This window comes from Chamaea fasciata, unplaced genomic scaffold, assembly GCF_029207755.1.
Source record: "Chamaea fasciata isolate MVZ Bird 193981 ecotype frontalis unplaced genomic scaffold, bChaFas1.0.hap1 SCAF_3, whole genome shotgun sequence".
NCBI lineage: Eukaryota > Metazoa > Chordata > Aves > Passeriformes > Sylviidae > Chamaea > Chamaea fasciata.
The window spans coordinates 30,453,109-30,479,446 of record NW_027094088.1 but is presented as its reverse complement, the minus strand read 5'-3'; the positions used below and the strand labels follow the sequence as shown (position 1 = coordinate 30,479,446).

The 26,338-nt window shown below is 41.4% G+C and overlaps 1 protein-coding gene across 1 annotated transcript in view; it reads left to right on the top strand.

Moving 5' to 3' along the window:
• Positions 1 to 26,338, top strand: part of EPAS1 (endothelial PAS domain protein 1) — a 76,791-nt gene that overhangs the window by 23,910 nt on the left and 26,543 nt on the right. Inside the window, exon 2 of the mRNA XM_066178481.1 lies at positions 17,884 to 18,074. Coding sequence (XP_066034578.1) covers positions 17,884 to 18,074 — 191 coding nt within the window. The remainder of the gene's footprint in view (positions 1 to 17,883; positions 18,075 to 26,338) is intronic.

The following is a 26,338-nucleotide window of genomic DNA, read 5'->3' as shown; positions in this document are numbered from 1 at the left end:
TGCACACAGACCTACAAATATTTAAATTTTACCATTTTCTCGTAAACCAGACTTACCTCTCATCGTTTTTTAAATGCTTGGACTTCTTATTACGTTGACAATGGATAGCCAGTGTCCAGGGTAAAACATTAGCCACAGGGTGTGTGAAGGATGTTTAGTGTCTTGCAAAAGCTGGACATGCTCACTGGTACATTTGTAGTTTGTAAAAGTATTTATTTAAAAACATTGAGTTCTGAGTGGCCAAATAGGGAACCACTGCTAAACTCTGGCTGCGGTACTTAAAGTATTTTATAGTTGCAGCCTGGACACTGCTGTACAGTGCTTGCCAGTTTGCAAATGTCAAGGGCAGTTACCCTCTCACATTCCTAAATGACTTGCTCCTGACCATCCTTCAAAATACCTGCCCTTTCTCCAACTCCTTGTCCTTCTCCAGCTATTGCTGCCAATTCCTGTTGTGCTCAGTGACTGCAAGGACAGTAATCCTTGGGAAGACTAGGTCTTGTTGGTCCAGATGATCTGTAAAGTATATGAACTCCCTCTTCTTAACCTAAAAACTAAGACAATGGCACTTGAAAAGCTGGGGATAGTCTTTTCATGTGTGTAGCTGTGCCGGTTATTAGCTGGAGCACGTAGTCTTGCTGGTCTTGGTCAGATAATTCCTTACAGGTCTAGGCTAATACAATGTGCAGAGGTATTATTGTTTTAATATTTTATTCTGCATTAATGTTTTGATATTTTCGTGTGTGATGTAGGAGAAAATATCACATGTATGAACTTTCTAAAGTACTTTTATCTTTTATCTAGACAAAACCCTTTTTGTTAATCTTGTAAGTGATATGGGTCTGTATTTTACTATAGTGCCTTAGCATTTATTGTGGCTGACAGTGTTTTTAGAAATGTATAATGTTATAACTTTGAGCATTGCTTCTGTATTATGCCCATTCTGTGGTAATGCTTTATTCCCTCTGCAGCTTCAAAGTGTTTAGAAAGAAGGGTAGTGTGCTATTAAAATGTGTTTTTGGCAGAACAAGTAACTAAATTCTTCTTTGTCGATACTGGTCAAATACATGAAAGTTGTCTTCAAAGGTGAATTTAGTGGCATAATATTTAGATAGGAATACAATGGAGTAATAACAATGCCATACTGTAAGAAACCCTAAATTCTACTTGACTGATATAAATGCAAATTTAGGGCAATAACCTGAAGGAATGGTGGCAGAGGTCTGTTTGCAGTGCAGAGTACCAGGTGTACTCTGGCTTCTAACAGGCAGGCAGGATGTGATGCACAAGGTGATTCTGTTCATGGCACGTTAAACACAGCGTCAATGGAGTTAAACTTTGAGTAACATCAAAGGTGTATTACCATAGGTGGATAACAAAGCAGGGTAATGTATTGGCACTGTGTTTACACCTGAGAGAGAACAAAAAGGAGTAGCAAAACCGAGGAGTCTGATGCCACTGTACAAGTAGATACAGGGGAAACTCTGCTGTTTGTCATATTTACTTACTTATTTGTGATCTTGTAGGTATGAATGGATGTTGAACAAAGCAGTTTCACGGCAGAAAATGGCCCCCAATGGCCCTAGACTAAGCTCTAGTTTGAACTTCCAATTCACCTTCAGGGAGGAGGATGCAAGGGCTCAACTCCTCCTGGGCTTTGATGTGAGTGCTAGAAGCACAGTAGAAAATGAGCCAGTTTAGGTAGTCTAGGTGAGCAGTTGGACAAGGGATAAAGCATGTGAGACCTGAGATATTTGGGCAGACAGCCATGAAAATAAGTTTATTCAGGGCAAATTGGAAAAGGCTTTTCAGTAAATGGAATGGACTCAACTTCACAGGACAGGTACTTTCGCTAGGGGAGCACTTACCTTTCTGAGGAGCGCTGGCAGTGGCCTTGCATGTGCAAGGGATAGCATGGGGCTCACTGAGCAGATAGCCATGGGAGCTTGCCATGGGTGAGGATACAGCAAGCTTGTGAGGAGAAACATGGGAAAAAATACTTGAGCATACAGAAAATAGATCCTGACATAAGGTTTATTCTAGTTTTAGCTTTTTGGGTTGTGGGGTTGGTTTGGTGGTTTTTTGAGGGCTGAGTTGTTTCTGCGCAGTTGCAGTCATGTATATTTGTATGAAGGTACTGCTTAATAGAAGGTGCATTTTTCTCTTTCAAGTTTTTTATGCAGTATTTTTTCCTCTTTACTGTATCACTGTGGGAATAAGAAGTTTATCTTTCTTGATGAAGCTACTGCGCAGGCTGAGCCCTTTTGTTCTTAAAAAGTGTTATTCATGGAGTTAAACAGAATTAATCTTTGTCCTCCTGACAGTTCTCAAAGCCTGGTTAATTAAGATGATCCAGGCTTGCATAACTAGGACTTAACAAAGTCCAGATGTTCCTGTATTTCAGGCACACCTGCACCTTTTCCCCTCTGTGAAGCAAGACACTTAGGGTGAAAAGTTCTTGACTCCTCTCTTTATCTAAGTCTGCACTTGGAAATGTTTTCCATATTCTTGAAGTCTTTCTACACTCGTGTGATTTTTTTTTGATTATATGCTTTCCCTTTCCTCTCCCTAAATCTGCTGATGGCACTCCCAATCTTTACCCCATTTTCTGAATTGTGTTATCTGCTTCCTCCAGAGATGGTTTGATAAAAATCTGGTTTCCAGTTCTCTCCATATTTCAGGCTTCTGTATGGAAGAGAAGATTATTTAATGAACCTCTGTTTGTGGTCTTTCTTGCTTTTTTATATGGTATTCATTTCAAATGCTCCTCAATATTTTATTTCTTTTTCTCAACTGAAATAGATTTGTATTGAGGCATTGGAAATGCTGTATCACAGACTAGTTACAGATTCATTCTCTCATAGCCTCTGGAATTATGTGAAACCCCCATTGTTTTCTATAATAGACTTATAGAAAGAGTTCCTTTTTTCCCTTGCAGAGCCCTTGTTTTGTTGAAACTTTCCCCAAAATTGTTGCTTCTACCTACTATTTTAAATCTTTCTCTTTTTTTCTCCATAGCCAAGTAACAGAGCTGATATGGGTATCTAGATGTTCCTTCCCATGCTGAACAGTCACTGCTTCTTAATAGCTGATCTGGTGTAAGGAGTGTGACACGTCCCAGGAGAGTCTGAGAGCAAAGTATTTCCTGTTTATTGGCATTAAAACAACACAAGAAAACATAAAACTTACTTTGAAGAGTTGTGTTCCAATCTCCCATTGGTGCAAGTCAGGATAACTCCATTTAAGTTAGTGTGATGAGGTAAGAATTGGTCCCAGGGACAGGTGTGATGTGATTCCTCAGAGAGACACCTGGGAGAGGAGACCTTGCCTTTGCAGTATCACAGGCTGGTCCATCATCCTTAACTCTGTTGTGTCCCCTGTGTCCTCTTCCTTCGTACCACAAGTATCATTGTTTGGATGGAGTTTCAGATGTTTTTTGTCCCTCCTCTCCCTGGTCCCCTGTTTGTGCATGAGGATGAGTGTCAGTATTGGATCCCTTTTCTAAGCGGGGGTCAGATGGGTCAGACATGGGACATGTCATGTCAAGTATGTTTTTCCCAGTTGTTCTGTTGCTGTTTAGTTTTTAATGCTAAAACGAGGAAGTGAGGAGTTTAATATTTCAAGCTGATAATTTAAATAGCTGCAGCTCCCAAAAACGTGGGAAAGACATGTTTTGAGACTGGCTTTGCAAAGCTGTTTTAGTCAACTACCTCAGAGGGTATGCTCTGTGGCATTCCATCCTTCCCATGTAAACACTAGGGAGGGAGAGGTCACAGAAACAGGCTTAGCAGCTGCTGCCTGTAGCCACGCTTTGGTTTTCCCTGTCCAGAGCAATCGGTCTGTAGCTGTTTGTGCCCGGCAGAGCGGGTGCTGACAGTGCATGACGGTGAGTACGAGGGAGCGCAGTGACTCTGGGAGCACCTCAGGAGTGACTTGCTGGAGCTGCTGCCTGTGAAAGGCAGGAGGGGAAATAGCGTTCACCAGAGGCAAACACTGCATTTTCTGGGAACTGGGGTGAGGAGTGTTTGTGTGTGTGTGGTTTTTTTTTTCTCCCAAAACCCCACAGCTTATCTTGCTTGTTTCTCTGTCTTTCCCCTCTGGCCAAACTTGACTTTGTAATCCTTTGCTCTTTCCTGCTTGGCCTGATGTTTTCTCACGTTAAATGCGGGGTTTGAATTTGCACCTAGTTTCTGCCCAGAACATAGCAGTGATGCAAGACCTGTTGGTTAGGAAGTTTTTCACAATATGAAGCAGAGACTGAAAGTGAAGTGGTATTGGGTTGATACACCTATGTGCCCAAAATAACTTCAGGCCTTTAAAAATAGGCAGTAAGAAATGAATTATAATGGAGGAAAAAGAAAATCTATACAAATATTTTGATAGTGAAGGTGACTGACCAGTAGAGCAAGTTTCTAAATGTTGCAGTGGGTTGGCTTTGGTTCTCCATCCTTGAAAGTTGCTTAAGTTGTTCAGGCTGTTGTTTTAAAGAAATGCTCTGACTCAAAATGTATTAATTCAAGTGAATCCTGCAACCTCTGATCTGCAGGTTAAACAAGTTGTTGGCATTCTTCATTTCTGGACTGATGAGGTTTGACGCTGTCATTCATCCTTCTGCCAGAGCTGTTAGTAAGCTAGAGCTTCAGGAAAACAAATCTTCATTCAGGTTTTTAATAAAACATGCTGTAATCACAATGAACAAAATCCCTGTGCCTGCAGAGGCACAGACTTATGCCCTACCTCACTATGAATTAGAGCTTAATTGAAAATATAGCAGATAGAGGAGAGCCTCTTTCTTCTTACATGGTGGATTGGTTTTGTTCACTGTGTATTTAGAAAGGTTTTGCCAGACTTTTGTTGGTTAAAGTTAAACAATCTGTTCTCAGCTGTGGTGAACATTTACTGGTAGGTAATGAAACTTTATTTAGTATCTGTTATGAAAATCTGCTGTTTGATTCTTAGTGATCTGAGAGATTGGTTTCCTCTTAAGTGGAGAAACTGTGGTTAAAATATTCATCCACATGGGTTTGTTCCGGTAATGGCTGTTGTCTTACAGTCCTTGAAGATTTTTCCCAATGTTTTCAAGTTTTCTTCAAAATCAACAGAAACTGACAGAAGTCCTTTATCTGTATGAGGAAATGATAATAAGAACAAGGGAGAAAAGTTTATATAGATAATTGGCTTTTAATTTTTTTTAAAAAATGTGTAATAAAATCAGTAGTATGCACACGAAGTGTATTTCTTCAAAGTGTGTTACTTTATGAATGTACCATTAACTAAAAACTATGTTAAATCAAATTAAGTCATATTTGTACAACTTGGATTGTCTCCATTATATGTACTATGCCTTGCTCTTTAATTATGTCTCTTGTTTTCCATATGCCTTAGTCTTAAATGTATTTCACAGTAGCATAAAGCTGTTCCAGTAAAAGACTTAAATATTTATTCATGTTCGGTATTCTGTATTAAAGGACTTTTTTTTTTCCCCGTCTGTGAAGGGGTAAATATATTTTTATAACTACCCTTGGCCACAGCAGCATGTTCTGTACAAATGTAGCTAACTGCACTGGCAGTCACACACAGTTCAAAAGAATACATTAGCACAAGAAGGGATGTTCCCTTTTGGATTCAGCTTGGATCAACATGTGTACGTGGTGCTCTCTCTGCACCTGCCTCAGCCCTCCCCTGCACTTCTGCTGCTGGTGGTACAATTGTTGTTTCTCAGCCTGCCTCAGCTTTGGCCTCTGTACCATCCCAGATGTGTTTTCTAATAACAAAACCATAATTTTTGGCAGTGAGTGCAGCTTCTTTTCTTTTTTTCCTTTCATTTTTTTCCTTTTTTGTTCTTTTTTTTTTTTTTCTTTCTTTTTGCTTTTTCTGAGAAAGCAGTTAGGTTTTGGGAAATTATGCAGTGCAGTTGATTAAGTTGCATAATTTAGGGAAAGGATGAGAAGAATAAAAGTTTTATTTTCCAAGAATCACTGTAAGGAGGCCCAATGTTTATAAAACAGTGTTGGTAGTTACTGGGATGAGAGCACCCTCACTCCTGACTTGGGAGATGCCATCTGTTTTGTGTAACTCCTGTAGCCACTCCTGTGTGTACTGATCCAGTTGCATGCATTTCAGCATGTGCATCTTGTACATTCTCGTCAGAAATTTGGTTGCTGTATAGTTAGAATCAAAACAGTGAATATTGAGGTACCACACCTGGACAGATGCACAATTCTGACAGATCTCCAGGACCTGCCTAGTTGTAATGTGTTGTTAAGTAAGCTGACAATTGTGGGTGGTATAATCTGAAACAAAAAAAAAGTCATGTTTCTTTCTGGAAGAATTGAGTTTTTCCTACCTATGTTTTTCATAAACAGAATTTATTACAGCTGACTCCTTCCTCCTGCTCTCTTGGGGTGATGGGACCATGGTGGAGATGAGAATCAGGCCCAGTATATGCATAAGTACCTTGTTTGCTTAAACTTAAGGAGAACAAAAGCTCCAACAGCAATAACGCCAAAATACTGATACGTTAGTTCATAGTTCTGAAGTAAAACCCAGAAAATACAAAGAAATGTGGTCATGTGAATTTACCTTTGTATATGTACAGAATTTCTTCCTAGCTTTGCTGCTTCTCATGTTCATAATATTTTTTTTTTCCTTTTCCCAGAGTAACCGCTTTTTTAATTGTAGCTACATAGCGGTTTAGGAGTTAGTAGACAGTAGGAGCAGGGAAGCAATAAAGCATGAAACACCAAAAGAGAAAGACTGCATCTAGTTATTTACTTTGTGTTACAACACAGACTGCCTTTATATCAGTGCCCTTTGAAAGTTAGTGTTTAGCGAGTAATTATTCAGGGTGATGTGTCAGAGGAGCCAGCGGCCAATTCCCGACAGAACCAAGCCCTAATTTTTAAAATATTTTAAATACTGCAGCGGAGTGTTGAGGGGCCACAACTGTTTCCTCCTCAAGTACTGGAGTTTCGATGTCCCTCCAGCTTCTGCCACAACTGTGGGTGTGGAAGGCAGGTCAGCAATGAGAAGGCTCCTCAGGCCTTTGCCAGGAGCTAAAGGTGCGCGTTTTGGGGTTGCTGATTGCCCCCAACTTACATCACACCAGGCTCTGATTTTGGCTGTAAATTTAGAGCAATTGCCTAACTTGGCTGCAGTGATGGCTGCTTTTCTGGGCAGGTAGCTGAAGTCTGACCCTTTGTTATCAACACATTTACCTTGTAGTAAGCAAAGAACGAAATTTACCCTAGCTCAAGCTACTAAATTTCGATTTTTATTGATTTAAACTAGTAACAGACTTAGTAAGGAGGAGAGAGACAATTTAAGAGCTACTGTATAAAATAACAGCCCTCTGAAGAGAAAGCAGGGGCTGAGAATGAGCTGCGTCCCGGGATGTTTGTAGAGACAAAACCCACACCCCAGAGGGCAAAAAATGTTGCCTGGCCCTCAGAATCTGCGCTTGATCATTGTTGCAGGAAGTGGAGGAAGCTGTGTTACAAGGAATGATCAAAATTTAGAGCATCTGTATTGTTACTTTCAGGAATTATTACTCCCCGCTTGCCAAAGAAGTGGATGTTTAATCTGTCTTTCTGGATATCCATCATCTTACCATGGATAGCTATAAATCACCAAGAGACAGAGAAGGAGAAGTCATTAACTTCCATCATTACCAATTGCACATTAAAGTGGCTAAGATCCAAAAAGTAAAGAAGGGTTGCATTATTTAATACATATTTTATTGAAAGATCTGTTTAACTTTAGAAGATAAGACACTTTAGGAGGACAAAGCATGACTTATTAACAGACAATGCTGCAAAATAATTTTAGTGAGTGTTTTGAATGTTCTCTAAATGAGCCAGAACATTTTCATTTAGAGTTGGCGTGTGCTCCCGCTGCAGTCTTTAGAGCATCCAGCACAGAGACCTCATGCTTGAAACGAGGTGACACACAGAGTGGCTGGATTTCTGTTGTAGGTGCTCTGCTGCCTTTCTATACAGAACTTAAGAGTAAGGGTGCTGCAGCAAGCGTCATCAGAGAGCAGCCCAAAGTCTTAGGAGAAGGAGCTATTTCTGTGTTCCTAAGGCTGGGGTCTTCACCTGCTCAGTCTTTTCCCTGTTGGAAACCTTGCTGACTGTGATGGAGACAAGCCTCTGTGAGAGTATGGTCTCTAAAGACTGGCTTCCAGTTTACAACTGTCTGCTGGTTTCAGAGACCCATTTAATTATGGATTATTTATCGCTTCTTTCTCTCTGGCTGCTGGTTTACCTAAAATGTTTTACTGGTTCTAGCTGAAATTGGTACGAAAAAAAAGTCACAGCTGAAATGCATTGTAGTGGACTGTATAGGGATTTTTTCAATTGTGTCGATATAGTTACTTTTCAATCCCTGTAAGTGCTTGCTATCATGTATTTACTAGCCAATACACTTTTAAATTTCAATTTTACTCTGAAAATTAGGATGTCTGTTTGAGTCAGCTTACATGGAGAGCCTGGAGATGTGTGAGAGATGAAAGGTGGTGTGGAGAGATTTTGGTGGATGGCCTCTTACATGGCTCTTTTTGGTAAAAATTTCTACATCTTTATGGCTTGCTGATTTCTTTTCAGGGGTTGGAGAACCTACAACATATTGAAGGGTGGGCTGTTTATTTTCCCTGTGTTGTTTTTATGTACTGAAATATTGTAGTGAAAATAGCTGGGTGGGGTGTAATGAATGTTTTCAAAGACCTTCCTTTGAAAGAGGCTTTTTTCCAGCCCTTGGTGGTCACCACCCATTTTCCTGTGCTGTGCACGCCTCTCTCATTGTTCCTACCCACAAAGGCCCCTTGTGTGAACCTGTCAGCAAATGTGCCAGGACAATGAGCTGAAATGTCATACTGGTCCAAGCCTGCTGAAGCCCCAGGGTTTGCCCCCACAAGTGTTGGTGGGTATTACCCAAGGCACAACACAGGGTCAGATGGTAAAACTTGGGATTTGTCAACAGTGCTCTGTGTGACTCTCTGAACTGTTTATGGTTGAGTGGGTTTGGGGCTGAAGTGTAGGTACGCATACCACTGATAGCAAAGTCATGCTATGGCAATGTTTGTCTCTTAGGCTTGAAATAAAGCTTCAATGAAAAACTGCCCCTCTTTGCTTGCAGTTGCACCATCTTGTTAAAATAATGTCAGGTGTGGTGTGGCATGGGCTGGGGATATGGTCAGTGCCCCATCAAAAAATGAGGCTGGTTTTGAATTTAACTACGGGCACCCCCCACCCCCTCAAACTGCACACTGCACCTCATTCACCTTTAGCTTTAACCTGCTGGTGAAGAGATAAAGCACATCCTTTCATATGTGTTTTTTTGAGTAGGTAAATAGTTGGGTTATCTGACAGCAGATCTTAGCAATACCTGCTGAGCCTTTGAGCTACAATGTGTATGGACCTCTAGATTAGATGTCAAAATTGACTGATTAACACAAGTAATGCCCCAAGATAAGGATCTGTAATCTCTCAAACAGAAATCATTGATAGACATCTGGGGTTATGCATTGTCATAACCAACCTTATCCCCACCACTGCAGTGTGATTCTAGGAGAGAAACGCAGAGTGATACATTTACCACCCACAAAAAAAAAAAAAAAAAAAAAAAAAAAAAAAAAAAAAAAAAAAAAAAAAAAAAAAAAAAGGGTGATTTTAAAGCAAGTTCTGCTTTGGCCAATGTTGAAGCAGTCATTTCTGTTGTGTTGTTTAGAGGGTTTGGTGCTGGGCCTTCTTTAATCTGCAGGTTCTCTCTGAAGCTCGCTTTGTCTTAGCTGGTGTCGGAGTTGATGGCCACAGGGAAGGAATCCATGATCGTGGTGGAGCAGAGCAGTGCAAAACCAGTCTGGGGAGGGAAGACCTGAGCTGAGATGATTGGCTGATCCACTGAGATTTGACCATATGCTGTCCTCCTTTTTTCTCTCCAAATGTCCCTAGTATTTGAGAAGATGGAGGATGTGTTTCGCTGATCTGTTTTAAATGTGAGTTGCAGCAGCTTTACAAAGGTGATCCTCTGTAAGCAGCACTTGTGCCTTCTGAGCATGCAGTGACTTGGAGCAGGATACTTCCTGAAAACTAAGCCAGAGTAAAGTCACCTAGCCCTAATACAGGCTAAAAGGCAGTGCCACTATCTCTTCTAACAGCTGATCAGCTGCCTGGCATCTTCTCTGCATGCTGTGGGCCTCAGGTGGTTCCATGGGACTGTGCCTTGCCCTGGACACAAAGTGTTTGGCACATCCTCTGAGGCAGCAGGCTTGTGCTGGCGTGGCAACTGAGGGACAGGCCGGCACTCTCAGCATTGTAAAATAATCCAGGAAGAGATTAATGGCTGCCGAAATACTAATACTTATCTTTCTGTTCAAGGTACTCATAAAACCAGAGAGAAAAAAAGGAAGAACATAAATCCTTAGACATTGTTTTGCTTACTATGATTAAATTTATCAGACTCCGTTGACATGTTGTGAACCAAAATGGTTTAAAAATGTCGGTGCTCCTGCAGCCTCAGTGAGGTTTGCAACACTGAATTTCCAAAGTGCTACACAGTTGCTGCGATAACTTCAGTATTTACAGTGATACCTTAAATTGCACTTGCAAAGTGCTCTTTTAGTCGCTGCATTAAATGCAGTTAGTGGCATAAAAAAGATGCCAGGGCCATAAACATTTTAAAACCGTATAGGTATAATGCTTTTTGTCTTAGTACCACCTTTTTTCCCCTTTTTCACTCAGAAATCAGTGCCAAGAATGTTCATGAAAATAAATAAAATACAAACCCAATACATTTTAGTTATTATGACTACAGGTACAATCAGAGCTTCAGGCACTGGAGAAGTTATAGTCTTATGTTTGCTTTTAAAATACATATAAATTTATCCCCCATGAAGGAAACCTATTCCTGGCTGTGTTACTGTCAGCTGTGAGGGTCTTGGAGTGATATGGACTTAGTGAATCATAAATATGCTTGAAGGCACCAGAACTTTGGTATTTCTTTAGACCTCATCTCTTAATACCGTAATTGTAGTAGCCAAATCAATCCTCTATTGCTTTGCCAAGCATCCTAATGATAATGGACATGAGTTCCTCACTCTCAATGCAGACTCTTCCCTCCTCTGTCCCTGAGACACTCAGATTTCTTATTTTCCTATCATCTCACCTTTGGTTTTAAACTTTGGTGAAAGAATTGCATCGACATTGCCATGGCAGTAGGTGCCAAACTTTGCTGAACTAGCAGGGATTTGTTATTTAATGAGTAAGTACAGAAACACAAGAAATTCCTCAAACAAGCCAAGGAGCTTGTGGTGAGTTACTGTAAGTTAGGCAGATTTAAAGGAAGGGTGGAAGATACTTCGTTTCCTTTTTTTTTGTAATAGCCCTTTCTGTTAGTAGCCTTTCTTGTTACCTTCGAACTTTCATTTCCTTTATTAACAAATTCCCCATTTTGGTGTCCTTTGAGTTTGTTTTGTCTGTGTACTGGGTACTGTATCCCAGTGGGCAGAAACCCTGCTTTAGCACTTGCCATCCATGAGCACTCCACATATTTCAAACTGGTTTTGGGTTTTTTTCATTCATCTGAAAATAACACTGTGTCCTTTCCCTTCCTTTTGCTCTTGCTGGTGTGCTGAACCTGGGCATCTGGTGTCTTCTCAGGCTTTAGAAATAGTTATTTTCACTGGAAAGAGGCATGAGGAGGGATCTGCATGGCATTGTGTATGGGTTTCCTTTACAGCTTTCATAGTTTGGCCTCTGAGCATGGGGAGTGAGTAAATTGCTGCTTCTAGCACTTTTTATTTACCGATGGTCACTTTTATTACTTTAACGGAGGGAGCTTTCAAAAGCACAGCATGCCATTCAGAATAAACTGCTTGTCAGGTAGAATGGTTACAAATACTTTTTAAAGGAATTTTAAGGCTAAGTAAGCAGGACTGCTGGCTGCTTGGTGTCTGCAAGCACATCTCTGGGGCAGTCAAGTGGTGTGGTTCTGAGATAGCTATGGAGTGCCTCACAGTCAGCAAAACTCCTTTTTTATTATTCTGGTTCAAATGAACTAGGGATTTGCCAAACAGAAAGAAATGCAAAACATAAGCTCAGCAAAAAAATGGATTTGCTAGTTTGAAATAAATCTTTTTTGTTATCTAAGGTAGTACTGCCTGTTAAAATACTTCTATTGAGTTTTTACAGGTTTTAGTTTGAATTTTTTTATGTTAAGCATCTGATTTATCTGTACTGTAAAGTATTTTCTTATCTATGCATCCACAGAATGTATTTTTCTTGTTCTGCAAGTTAGCATTTGATGCTTTAACTCTAAACCATTCAAAATGAGCATTTGCTAGAGAAATTTCATGTGGCAACTTCATTAACTGTGGATTTTTGACCTTTAAAGTGCTGAAGCTAGAAACATTTAATAACCAGCCATTGGATATAAAGTAATATGCTTGTTGTTTTACTAGCTTGCATACATGGCAGTTTGAAGCAAAGTCCAAGGGTCACCAAAATCATGAAGTAAACCCAAGCGGGTCTGTCTGAACTGCATAATTCAAAGTGCTGTCTGCATGTGTCACAGAGTGTAGGTACGACTGAAGGCTACCGGGTTACTTACAAGATATTTTTCTGCAAGGTGTGCATTTCAGTTTCTCTGAAAGCTTCTGTGATCTGGAGCCTGCACAGTGGGAGTGTAATTTAGTGCAGTTGCTGCACTGCTGAATCTTAAACAAGCGTGTGTGTGTGTGTGTACAACCTGAGTATCGACCCACGTGGAATTGTGAAGAGCAGCGAAACCTCGAGCAGGAGATTGCTGTCCTGGCAAGTCCCCTCAATCAGCTTAGAGGAGGCCACCAATGTCCTTGGCAGAAGGGAGGACCCCTGACACCGACTGCCTTGCACCCTTGTCAGCTGAGTGGGTAACGAGGGCTTTGAGGGGGTTGGGACAGCCTGCGGGAAGGACCAGGCAGAAATACGGGTGGAGGTGGTGGGCAGGAATTACTGGTGGAGATGAAGTACTGGTGGGATTGAAACTGCAGAGAGCAAATACAGTCACAGTCAGTGGAAACAGGACTGAAACCTCAGCTCAGTCCTTAGCTGAGGAGGATTGTGTGGGTGCCTAACCAAGCTTCGGATCAGTGACGCCGTGCGCCGAAGCTCCCAGGCGGGGGTGATCTGTGTGCCCCACTGTTTGTGGGGCTGATCCTTCCTGTCTCTGGGTCACGGGTACCTTCTGGGGCTGCTGCAGCAGGACAGTGGGCAGCAGTGCGGCCCATGGCTGAGGCTGTCTGCCTTGGCTGTTTTCCTGGCTGCTGGAGCCCGGACCTGTCACAGCAGCGGGCACTGGGAAGGCAGTTCCTAAGTTGACATGGTAGTTTTGCAAGATTGTTTATACCAGGTGGGTTATGTGGGGCTTCAGGTTTTGCCGATAAGTTGCTGTCCCTGAAGTTTCCAGTCCTGCAGTAAGAGAGGCTTTAAAAGTCAGATTATGATCTTCACCCCGGGTGTGCAAGACCTTTGTCTGCAGGCATTCCTGCTGATTTCAGTGAAGCTGTGTTGCAAGGGCCTGCCTGACATGGGCAAAGAGATAGGGATCTGGCTCCTGGGATCCATTCAAGGCATTCCTACATCACCTGAGGTGTTTTCACCCAGTGGGATCAAGAGCTCTGTTCCTGGGCATGGGTGTACCCTTGGGACTAGTTTAGCGTTTGGATTCTAGAGAGAAGCATGGAGAATTGCTTATGAAAATTTGGAAGCTTCACCTGGGAGCACAAATAGTTACCAGTTGTTTGTCATCTTTTCTCATGTGCATTGGCCCATAAATTCTATTTTCAGAGTGCAAACTAAACCCACCAGGAGGGAGTGGGAAATCATGTAAACAGCTGTCCTGAGGGTACAGTGCCGTCCTTGTGTTCTGTGTCACAGAACTGCCTGTGCCTCCGGAACTCTTCCATTCCCAATGGCTTGCACGCCCATAAGCAGTGCAGCACCGGTGCATCATCCAGCAGCCCAGGAAAAGTCCTTGCTGGGAAGTGGCACCTCCCTGTTCCTTCTCAAGTCTCCTGACCATGTTTTATGCAGCCAAGTCCTGAATGGAGTCACCAGACCTATTCCTCAGCTTGGCTTCCCCAGTTCCAAAAGAAAACCTTCTCTTGGTTTATTGGGACCATTTATGCTGTGATTGCAGTGTGAGGGTGCATGTCCAGCTCAGTGGAGTCTTACCCGGCTGGATCCTTGGACTCTTGAAGGAGCAGGTGTCCAGGAGCTCCCTGGAGGCTTACCCTGGCATTCCCTGGAGCTTTGAACCAGTGTACAGGTGGCTTGATTCGTGGTGGCTTTCTCTGCTCTTCTCTCTGCACTTGTAGAAATCCGTCGGAGTGTGCGAGGTTTCTGCTTGCGTTGCTTTCTTCAAGTGGTGACGCACGCGTGTGCTCTTTTTCTGCCACATAAGAGGGTGGTTTATGTGCAAGGAGGGAATGATTCATAAATTAGCTACAGCCTGGGCCTTTTCTCCATTGCCCGGGTGATGTGTGAAGGGGATTCAGTGTCAGCCTTTCTTTCCTCCTGGCCTTCAGTCCTGCAGGTTGCTGAGCAGTCACTTTACCCCTCTCCAGCTATGGGTGTTCCAGCCTCACCCATGGTGAAATGCTAATCATGTGGGGGTAAACTGCAGAGAGAATTATTAATGGCCTACAGTCTGCAAAAAAAAAAATCATGAAAATACTGCTTTTTGCAGAATTCTGTCACTCAACTGCAATTTTGGGAGTCTCTTGCGACCAGTACAAGTGCAGAATGACCATGAGCATGACATGGACATCCCTGGGGGGTACAGCAAGCAAGTGTAGATGGAGGTCTTGAGTGGGGGAGTGGCATGGGGGTGTTTTGGGTCTTGTTGGGCTTACACTGCCCTGGCTACAATAGCAACATGACTTGAGGATGTGCTGTGTGAGGGGAGATGGGGAGGAAAATTGAGGTGCAGGAAGCTACAAGGGGGAAATGCTTAGTGGGCAAGATGTTTGTTTATTTAAAATTATAATGGATGAACAAAAAACTATTTTGAAAGCAACCAGGCAGGCTGATTCCTCCCCTTGTTTGCTGATGTGAGAAAGCTCTTGTGTGGTGCATAATGAACGGAGATGTCTCTCTGCAGAGGACATTAGCAGGACAGTCAGAAGCAGTGTTGAGGGAAAGCATCTGTAACAGAGAGAGAGAAAATCTTTCTCTGCTCATAGTGTTAATTATTAGAAACCTTGAGCAACCCATGGTTATTGAAACCAGCTTGTCTCATTAGCCACACTTCAAAATTATATTTACAGAGGTTAGAAAACCAAATATTTTTCCTTGTGGCTGCAGTGGTGTCATGAGACACCCTGTCTTATACAACCCATTTTTAGTGTATAAATTGTGACATGGCTTTGGCCTTGGTTCCCAAAGTTTCGTATTTAAATGAGGAGGGATTGGATCTTGTTTTGCCCAAGTTGGTTCTAATGTGAAAACGGTGGTCTCTAGATTTAGAACAGAGCTCATTCATTTATGGTTGATGTTATATTTTTCAAGCGATAATTGGAAATGGTCACAAATACCGCTACATCGTTTTTGTTCTATTTGGTTTTGTTTTGCTTCGTATAATTAGAAACTGAGATTTGTTCTCAGTCTAGCATCTGTATAGTCACAGAGTAGGCATATTTTTCTTTAGAGGGCAAGACGTGTTTCTGAAAGTACCATCAGTGTAAGTATCATACATGACTCTCCTGTAGCTAGCACCTGCCCAAGGAGAACCTGGGGCACTTTTTTGTTGTATCTTCTCAGATAGTTGTAAGAAGAGGCTTTTTTTTTTCACATGGATGTAGTATGACTCTTACTTGGCAAGGAGAAGAGTAATGAGTTAGTATCACCTTGTGAATTTCCATTAGATTCAGACTTAGGTGGGTTGCTGTTAGCTTCAGCAATACCCTTGAAATAATTATTGAAATTGGATCCTGTCCTTATGTACTGAAATGTGTGTAGGTTTCCTCCAGCACACACCTCTTGTAACAGAGACCATGTTATAAAACATTCACCTTGGGCAAAATAATTGTGAAAGTGGTTTGCTGAGGGCTGGTCACGGATCTTGAGAAGATACCGTAAGAATTTGAGCCTCCTTGCCCTATTAGCACACCCACTAGTGAGCACCTGTCTGATCCCACATATGTGGGATCACAACACAAGGGCTCCACTGATGTATTGTGAGCTCCCTCCTGCTTTTAATGATGATGTTGAGTGTCCAGCCTTGTTGAGCCCCAGCAAATACTTTCTTGTGACTTTACTCTTGGCATTTGCAGCATGTCCAGGTGTTTTTTCCTTCTTACTAATTTATGAAGCCTCCTGTGGTTTCAATGCTAGAAGCTTCTGCAGACTGTCTAGGTCTTCAAGAAACAGTAATCTTCTTTAGAATACTCTATTATGGATTAATACTCTTTTTCTATTTTAGGCAGTTTTGCATGAGACCAGTCATGATTGAAACAAATTTCCAGAATTAAGAAATGCGATTGTTTTCCTCATACTCTTCATGCAGCAGAGTATATTTATTGAAATGCCTTGTTTTGAAAGGGTGGGGCTTTTTGGTTGGTCCATTTTTAGTTTACAGGCTCATTATTTTATATTGATGTTGGGAAAAAAAAGTTGTAAGCTTCTTCATTTTTGGGAGCCTAGTGAGTGGAGGCAGGTGCTGCTGGTGATTCTAGAAATGAATGTGCAGCCAAAACAGCAAAAAGTGGAACTGTTCTACTTAGCACCCTGTTCTGTGCTCAGTCAAGTGACACTGGTGGGCTGTTGCAAGAGTTGGCCTGAAAAGAAATGTGTTTTGTGTTGGTGTGACTGCCATCCTCAACTGCAAAACCTCAACCTGTGCAAGTGTAGGAACTTGTAGTATCAGCAGAGCTATGTGGGGTTGAAATGGCTCATGGTTTTAAATGGATTCAGATGCTTCATGTTCTGAAATAAGAACTGTACTTCATTAAAGAACCTTAGAGTCAGTAGAGTTTGCTCTTAAAATGCCCTATCCCAGAACCATTATAAATATATTCCTTGTGCTTCTCACATGTTACATTTAGCTTTATGTCCCTTGGTGGCTTAAATTTGCATACTTGCTCCATAAAATGTCTTCCCCTTTGTTATTTCCTGCCCTTCTGTTCTCCGTGGAGTTTGAAGAAGGTTGGCTCTATTGGTTGTTTTACTCAAGAAGGAATCTATTTTCATAGACAGTGGAGAGATGGTGATTTAATTAGAACAGCTTCTCCAAAGAAGGGCTATCTTGCAAGCAACAGTATTTTCCATTTTGTGCCCTTCATGGTCAAAGAAAGATGGCTTTCTGGACAAGTTTTGAATTAAGAGCTGAGATATTTCTGTAGACCAACACAATTTGATACTCTACTACTACTTTTATTTTAATGTGGAGTGCAGCCATTGAAACTCCACAACATTGTTGTATCTATGTCACAGCCTGTAATAATTCACTGTAATTATTCTAGCTTTAAAATGGATTGCCACCCTGTCCCAGAGTAAGTAAATTTAGATTGAACAAACAAAAAAATTATTTTTAATGTTTCCTAAATCCCTGAAGTAATAGTTTGCTGTTTCATTTTGAATCTCTTGCCTAAGGCAGATCTCAGTCCTGTTGTACTGTGTGGGGATTCAGGGCATTCAAGGGCTGACTCGTGTACAGTCTTTCCAGCTGTGGCAGTCCTCTCCTAATTCCCATTCAAAGGGCACAAATAGGTATTAAAGCCTGGCCTATTGATTTCAAATACTTGACAGAATGGATTCATTGCTGAGAAGGTACACTCTTGTAAATGCCTCACAAGTTGTGAATTGCATTTCAAGAAATGCTTTTTCCTTTCTCTTCTTTACCTAACAGGAGCAGTTCCGAACGGAGGAAGGAGAAATCAAGAGATGCAGCAAGATGCAGAAGAAGCAAAGAGACCGAGGTTTTCTATGAACTGGCACATGAGCTGCCCCTGCCCCACAACATCAGTTCCCACCTGGACAAGGCATCCATAATGCGCCTGGCAATCAGTTTCCTACGGACTCATAAGCTTTTGTCTTCAGGTAAGATCTGGCTAAAAGAAGTTAGTTGTCCAGGCTGGCTGATGGCAGCTTGGTAAGATTATGCATGCTCTTCTCTGACTACAGGGTTACCAAAATAACAATTAGTGCAGATTTTTCACCTCTCTAAATAAAACCTCTGAGAACTCTTGAATGTGGTTTATTAATCTCATCTACGAGATTTTGAGCTTTTAATAGTTTAATCAGAATGCAAACACATGCCTTAATCTTCCATGCTGAAACAAATAATTTTTGATTTGGTGTGGCAAGCATGTTTGTGCCTGCACATTCAAAGAGCCTCTGGGATGCTCTGATAGTCCAATACTTTGTTTGAAAGAAGTAATTGTGTGACTCATTAGCAAAGAGTAGTAGGTAGGTTGCTTAAAACAAGCTATACTAAGATAGCTAAAACAACTTCTAAATACTTGATGTGAGTGGATTCTACGCAATCAGTTCTGCTCATGTTGGACTAGTAGGAAACGTGAACAAGCATAATTTTTATAGCCTGTGGAAACTGATAAAATTAGGAATGTTCTTATTTTGCCCCTCTACTTGAATGGAAATATGTGGCATGAGTAGCCTGTAAGATCAATGAAAACAACTAATGTTTCCAGAACACGGTGACCTATGAGTGTTGAGGATATGTTAAGAAAACAATGCCTCCATTATTTGTGAATGGTAACCCCAGAATTTTGTCTTTTCCTTCATTAATGGCAAGACTCCCAATAAGGTCACGATTGCACTTCCTCTACTCAGAAAAATTGAGTCAAACAGGAGCAATTACTTTAATAAATGTTATTAGGAAGCATCCCATTTTGTGGTTGAATTTGCTGTTGGTTTGTTGTTGGTTAGTCTGAAAGATACGGCAGATTCAATTCTGTTTCTGTGTGCTCTGTAATTTTTTGTAGCACTTCTGGCTTTTGCTGAAGCCAACTGTACAAAACGTAGATATTTTTATCTTAGCTAATAGAATGTGGTTTTATCATGTACTTCTGTGAAAAGAAAAGTTTATGTGCTGAACAGTGTTTGGAAATCATCTCTCTTTTTGTCATGTAACTAATACTTGAAGAAGTTGCGTAAATAGGTAAATGTTCTTAAACAAAGCCAATTTGTTAGTAACTTTCTCATAAAAACACACTCTCAGTTTTTCAAATATTTATATGGCATGAACTGGAGACTGACACACCATATGAAAAGTAAACTTCTGAGAGGCTGTAACCGATAATATAAGTAATGTGCGTGCCTGTGAAATTGACATGAAGTAGTTGGATGGAATAATCAGAAAAATACATTTGCTAACCAGCAAAGATTAAAGTGAACTTCTCAAATGAATTTACATTTCTCAGTGAAGAAAAAAATCTACTTACTAATACATTTATTTTGATGCTTCTATAGTGTTAAGGCTTAGACTCATTATTTGATAATGGTGACAATTCAGTATATGTGTATAATATTCATACATGCACATAAAGTTACGATATTTCTGAGACATATTTCTGTGACAGTGTTTGAAAAATTATGTGATTCATGTAGACAATTGAAGTACCACCAGTACCCAAAAAAATCTGGAAATAAAATGTTACAGTAGCGACAGGTCATGCCTTAATATTTCATGCTTTTTCTATATTAGTTATTAGTTTAGCCTTAAATCTGATGCACTCACTTCCTCAGTCCAAATATTAACTTGGGGTAAATCCTCTCATTAAAATTTGTGTTGTTAGTCAAATGCAAATTTGTCCGTGGCTGCATCTTTAGGCACCAGAGGTGTAGATAAGGGTTTCAAAATCTTGGATGCTTCTATTCTGAGGAATTGAACTCAAAGTACTTTAAATCGATGGATTTTCTGGAAATTTTGGGTATTATTTTCTGATAATGAAAATACATTATAATTAAAGAATTCAAGTCAGAACCCATTGCCTGCTGCTCATCTATTATTCTGAGTATAGCTAACATATAAATTAAATTTTCTATCCTTGTGGACCTCTGAATAATGTCAGTCTTTATGAGGACACTGGCTTTCACTAGAAGGCCATCCATTTTAATTCAGAGTGGTAGGTTTTGATGCAGCTAGAGGCTCACAGGTCAAGAGGTTTGCTGCTTATCCGGTTTTGACACGTGTGAAGCAAGATGGAAAATGGGCTTGGGTGATGTTTGTGCTCATTCTGTTCTTGATTCTGCTTTCGACCCTTTCTGAGCCCCAAAGAAAGCTGCAGCAAAGGTTTCATGTGCATGTTTATCAGCCTGGAATTTGACCATAAATATACTGTTGCATTTGAGAAGTCCGATTTGACTGACAGGGAGCTTGGGGAACACTGTGTCATCTCTTGATGGATGAACTGGGAAAGGGGAAGTGGAAGTGCGCAGAAGCAAATGCCCACCCCATCCTGCAAACCCCCTTTTTGCTTTATGTTGTCTTTATTGAAATGGCTTTGATTATTTGGGCTGGACACCTACTGTAAACTGGAGTTAAGTGAGTGTATTTGTTCCGTCCAAAACTTGGACATTGAAATAACATTTGCTACAGCTCAGAAAAAAGCTTCAAAATGTGATATAGAAAAAACTACTGCTTGATTACCATTTTTCTTGTTTCTGATTTAGTCCATCAACACCTACTAGCACACCGTATTTTATTTTGCGTTACTGTTTGTGGGCACGATTCTCAAACACATCTCTCTGTTTTAAGGCAATTTTGCCTGAAGCAGAGAGAACAAGGCCTTTCCCAGGACTGTACCCTCATCTTTCTGCAAGCTGATGCTCCAGGTGGGATTTTGGAGATTGCTGTAGGCAATTTGCCAGTCTCACTCAGCTGGCATTGAGTGTCTCATGCACTTCCCTATTATTCCCTGAGTCGGAATAGGGCTTTTCACTTGTGTTACTCTGGCTGCTTTATTAGCTGTGCCTGCATAATGATCATTTATCTGTTGAGAAGCCAAGACCTAGGGAAATCTATGCCCACATTCTTCCTGCAGGTGAATGGCAGAGCCCCTGAATCTGAGCCCTCATTGAGAGCTCTCCCGCTACGTGCCTCGAAGAATCCCGACTTCTGGATTGCAGAGTGCACGTCTCCTGCAGGCATTGCAGGGCCCGGGCTCGGCCCTTGGATCCTATCATAATAGGAAATAGCTGGTTGTATATCTCAGAGTTCAAAAGGGTAAAAAATACCAGGTTTTGCTTTATAAAAGTTGCTGCTTTACTTAGTAACACGTTTCCCTTTGATTTTCACAGTAGGCAATTCTGTGTGGGAATGTTGGAGAGGAAGCCTTTAACATTTAGAAATGCAGGCTGTTCGTCTGACGGCCTGATTGAGATTAGTATCACAGGAAGCAAACTAAAACAATAGCTTTATAATACTGTTTCCATGTTGTGCACAGAACAGTACACGGTATAATTGGAATGCTAAGTAGAAATATTTAATTATTATCATCTTAAATATTTTTCAAGATGTCTCCTAATTCTGTTGGCATAATACATTTTTGCCATCATCATATTCAAATGCTTGGGATAAATTTAGAACTGATCTTTGTTCATTCTAAGTAAAGGTTTTGATCCCATAAAGTTGCTGCTGAAAATAGGCATTCTGATGCTTATCAGTAGTGAAGCATTTGGATTTGGGATCTTATGTCCTTTAGTGTGGTCAGAAAAACTGTTAGCAGTACTTTTCCCATATTATTTTCTAGTTTGGCTAGGAAGTAAGGCTAATGCTTTTTGGGGAACTAATTGATGGCAAAAGAGAAATAATGGCTTCTGCTAAAGAATGGCTGCCTTGGTTAACAGCTAACATTGTGATAGTTAAGCTGCTTCAGATTTTCTCTTTTTGTCTGAATATGAGGAGGAGAATCCATTTTAGGAAGCCTGTATGCGCCGTGCCAATAATTTTAAGTGTTTATTTAAACCATGCTGATGCTAAAGGTGTTACAGGAACCAGAACACTTCAGTAAAGTGTGATTCCCTGTGCCAGGACTACAGACTTTTTAATCAAGCTAATCAGGCAAACACAATTTTATTGGCTTGCCTTAATCCCGTCCCAATTGTGTGGTCACCCGGGTGTCTTTTCTGTGCAGAAATTCAGTAAAGGAAGCTGGCTGGGAGTTGTTCTTGTGCAGGCAGACAGCAGCAGAAATGGGGAGGGAACAGGGATACAGACAGGAAGTTGTTTGGGAGAAGGGAGGCCACAAGGAAGCCAGTGTGAAGGTTTCAAGGGAGGGAGACAACAGAGCCGGAAAGCCAGCAGGGAGCAGAAGGGGAAAAAATAGCTTTTCTCTAGGCTTTTAAAGGAGAGGACAGACTGCAGGGAGAACTGATGTGGGCATTGTTTTTGTATGTCTGGACAAGCTGCGTCTAATGTCAGACCATTGTGGCATAAAACAGTGCTTTAAAAATAGCATGTCTACATGATTGCTTTTATTAAATTGGAAAAATAGTTTTATGCCAACCATGCTGCTAGGAGTGAGAGTGAGTCAGGTGCTGAGTGCTTCAGCTGGTTGAAGTGATGTCCCCTTTCAGGGAAGGTGCACCCAAAGATCCCGTGAGACTCAATGCCTGGTCTGACGGGCTGCTGTATTCCCAGCACTCAACACTGATGGCTGCAGGACTCCAATAAAGTTCCTGGGAGCAGTACCTGAATGATTTGGCTAGATACAAACTCTGCAATCAAAACAACACTGATTTAAGTGTTTTCTTTTTCCAAGATTGCTTGTGCGCTTGGAGATAAGAGCCCTTCAGGAAGCTTCAAGTTTAAGAGTAGCTTTTTCTTGGTGTATCTAAATTGAAAGCCTTTATTGAACACATTGAAAATATCCCCTTGAACAGGATGTACTGCCCAGTCAAGACAGAAAAAAAAGGGGGAAAAAATCAGTCGCTTTCCTTTGATGAAAAAGAAGAAACCAGGAAGAGACAAGTCTGTCTCAAAGCTGCTCTCTCTGATGCAGGATGAATCTGCTGTTAGATCTTCCCTAACTTTTACCTGCTGGCATCAGGCAAGTTTTACAACCCTCCTCTGGAGTGGCAGCTGTAGCCTGGTATCAGTTATGCACAGCATGTAAGCAACTTACTGGTACTTAGAGGAACCAGGATGAGAGACAAAGCCAGGAAAATTCTGTGCAGGTGATGATTTGACCTCCAGTAGAAACATATTTTATCATTGTCTGCCTCTGAACTGACCAGAAAGACCCCTTTGAGTCAGATCAAAGGTGTTGAGAGGAGTTATAGGCTGTTTGCTAGGAGGTTGTTTATACCTGCACAGTTAGTTCTTTTAAGGAGAAGCCTGATTTTTGAGCCTTCATACTTGTTCCAAGAGGTTGGACTGAAGGAAATGAGCAAGCATCTACGGAAAAAGTGTTCTTAAACTTGGGAACAGTGCACATCCTGACAGTGAGAATTAATCAAAGCTTGTTTACAAAAGTTATTTTTAGCATAAAAGCTTATCATAAACACTGCAATAAGCATTTGCCATCACAGTTCAAAGTTTCTTGTCAATGAATAAATTCTATTTGGTGGTTAGAAAATTTGTCAAAATAAATACTTACCAAAATTTAATACAGACTGAGACATGGACTAAAAAATACTGTATCAGAATTCAAGAAGTACTGCCTTGGGGCAAGGTGAGCAGTGGATGACCCATCAAATGTTGGGATGTGGGACACCATTGCTCTGTTCCTGATTCTCCTGTGGCTCTGACTGCCACAGCAGCAGTTTTATGAGGCTTTTAAAACATGTTTCAACATCTCCCAATCTCCCCTAGACAGGGATTCTCCTCCTATATAGGCTTTCCAGCGTCACATGAACACAATCTTGGCTGGGCTCCATCAAGTAGCTATAATTTGAGCAACAATATTGCAGCACTTCATTCTGCTGAATGTGCTGTTAATTTAAATTGGCATATTCGCAGTCCAGTCTCCCTGCTATACTGTCATGGTACCTGAACTGAGGTATTCCCCTTAGTTGAGGGGAGGTGGAAAAAGTTGTTGGGAAAAAACCAGAAACACATCCTTATTTCAAAGTTTAGCTAGCAGCTATTTTGAAACTCAATTTAACAAAAAAAAAAAAAATTCAAACAGAAAAACCTCCCACCCCCTAAAAATCAGTATAAACTGAGTCTCACTGTTACCCTTCCCAAAGACCTGCAAAAACTTGGCAAGTCTACTTGAGGTGCTGCTCGCTGGATAAAGTGACCTCAGACCTGTTGGAAACCCAAGGCTGAAGTTCTGCTCTCACCTCCTCATGCTAACTTCCCACTTCCATTTGGTCCCAGCTTTCTCAAATATTTTCCATCTGAAGCTGAATTTTTTTATGCTAATGCTCCAGTTCAGCTCCAAGGTAAATTATCGAAGACAGTTTGAAGCAAAGTGAAACACAATAAGGATTTCAGGGAGGAGCTTGTAGTAGCCATGATTTGTTTTGCATCTGCAAAAATAGATTCTTTCTGAAGCAAACCAGATTTTTGTTAGTGGCAATGACTGAATTGCTTCTGATGTATCACTCTCCTAAAGCGTGTATATCCTCTGTGTATTAGTAGCTAGTGGTTTCCACAGGAGAAAGGGAATGTGCTCTAATGCTGACACTGCAGGCATAGGAGGGACTCCTATTTATTATTTATATTACTATAATTATACCAAGTTACCTGATCCAGGCCATACCAGGGCTGCCACAGTGCAGCCCAGCATATTTCCTTGCTGCAGACTTAGGATCCTCAGGTAGCTGGTCTTGCTTCAGTGGGTTAGCACAGATGACGCCTTCTGGGGCTTTGTTTGCAAAGAACCTGGAAAGAGGCATGAGCACCTTAGGTGTGTTCCCCAGTGTTGGAGCTGCACTGGGCAGGCTACTGGAGGCCAGGCAAGGAGTAGATGGGCCAGAACAGCAGAGTGGCTCTGGAGGTACTTGGCACCCACCTTTATGTGCCTGATAGCGCCTGCAGTTTCCTTGTCTTTGAAACGTGAGCACGCCCTATTAAGTACTACAAGAAACCCGTATCTGCCAGCTCCCCTTTCCTGCTGCAGCCGGGCTGATGAGGAGAAAGGAGGGGGTGCAGTGGGGTTTATTGAGTTACCAGGGAGCCTGGCATGTGTCTGCAAAACACCTCGGTGGTGCTTTTGGGTTAGGTTAGACGGGGTGCACAGCAGCACAGACGATCTTCTCTTCCTCTTCCCTGTCCACATCACAGATGCCTCCAGCTGGACTAAGATGATTTTAATAAAAACCGTGAACTCTGATCCCACAAACCCCTGTAACCACATGCTTTAAAGCTGACTATGTCTTGAAGTGCTGTGCTCAGTTCGGACCTCAAGGGTTTGAACCTGCAGCCCTGATGTGAGTGATCCATGTCCTCTGTGTGTGTTTGTATAAGTAATATAATTTATATACATAGAAAAGCAAACTTAATCATCTGATAATACAAGTAAAGTGTTTGTCTTTCACTGTTGGAGGCATTTAAGAATACAAATGCTTTGAATAGCCTTCCTGCCTTTGAATGGTCATGTTTTGTTAATGCAAACTTAATGAGCTGGGGAAAAAAAAATGGAAAGGAGGGTCTGGGGTTAGAGCTGAAAAGTCATTTTTTCTCTGAACCCACACTTGGCTGATTGTCTTGGGCTATAGCCATGATCCCTGCTGAATAAACCATTTGTTTGCTTCCGGAAAAGTAAAAAAAGACCCTTGACATTCTTTACGCAGCAGAAACAAGCTTGGGAGCAGATGGTCGCTTACCTCTTTTTTTTTTTTTTTCTTTTTTTTTTTTTCCTTTCCTAAATGTCATTTTAGTCAAAGTGCATACTATTCAAATGTATTATTGTATATTTTCTGGATTTTAAATGCTAGTCCTGATGTAATTTCCTAAAGTCATTTGCTTTGTACTGAGGAGGAACTGGCCTCTGCATGGGTAGCCAGAATTGCAGTGCAGGGACATGAAATGAAAAATTCCCAGCCTGTGCTGGCCATCCCCAGAGAGCATCCTCTCTTCCCTGCTACCAGTCTTGTTGAGGGGCAAAGGGTGATAAGCCAAGTGTTCTCCATAGCCCTGGGGCTGAGTCCATTTCTTCCCTTGTTTGCATGATGTTTGATGGGCTGCTGCCAGGGAGGGATGTTGAGGATGCAGCAGCAGCAGCCAGCATCATCACCACTTACCTGTTGCAAGCAGTGCTTGCTGGGCTCTGCACTGCAAATGCTTATCCCTGTTGGTTCGCTTGCAGTCCATCCTCAGGCACTAGCAGATGCAGTTCCAGGAGCTGTATAGATCAAACTTATCCTTTAATCATCACTCATTAGTGCTTCAA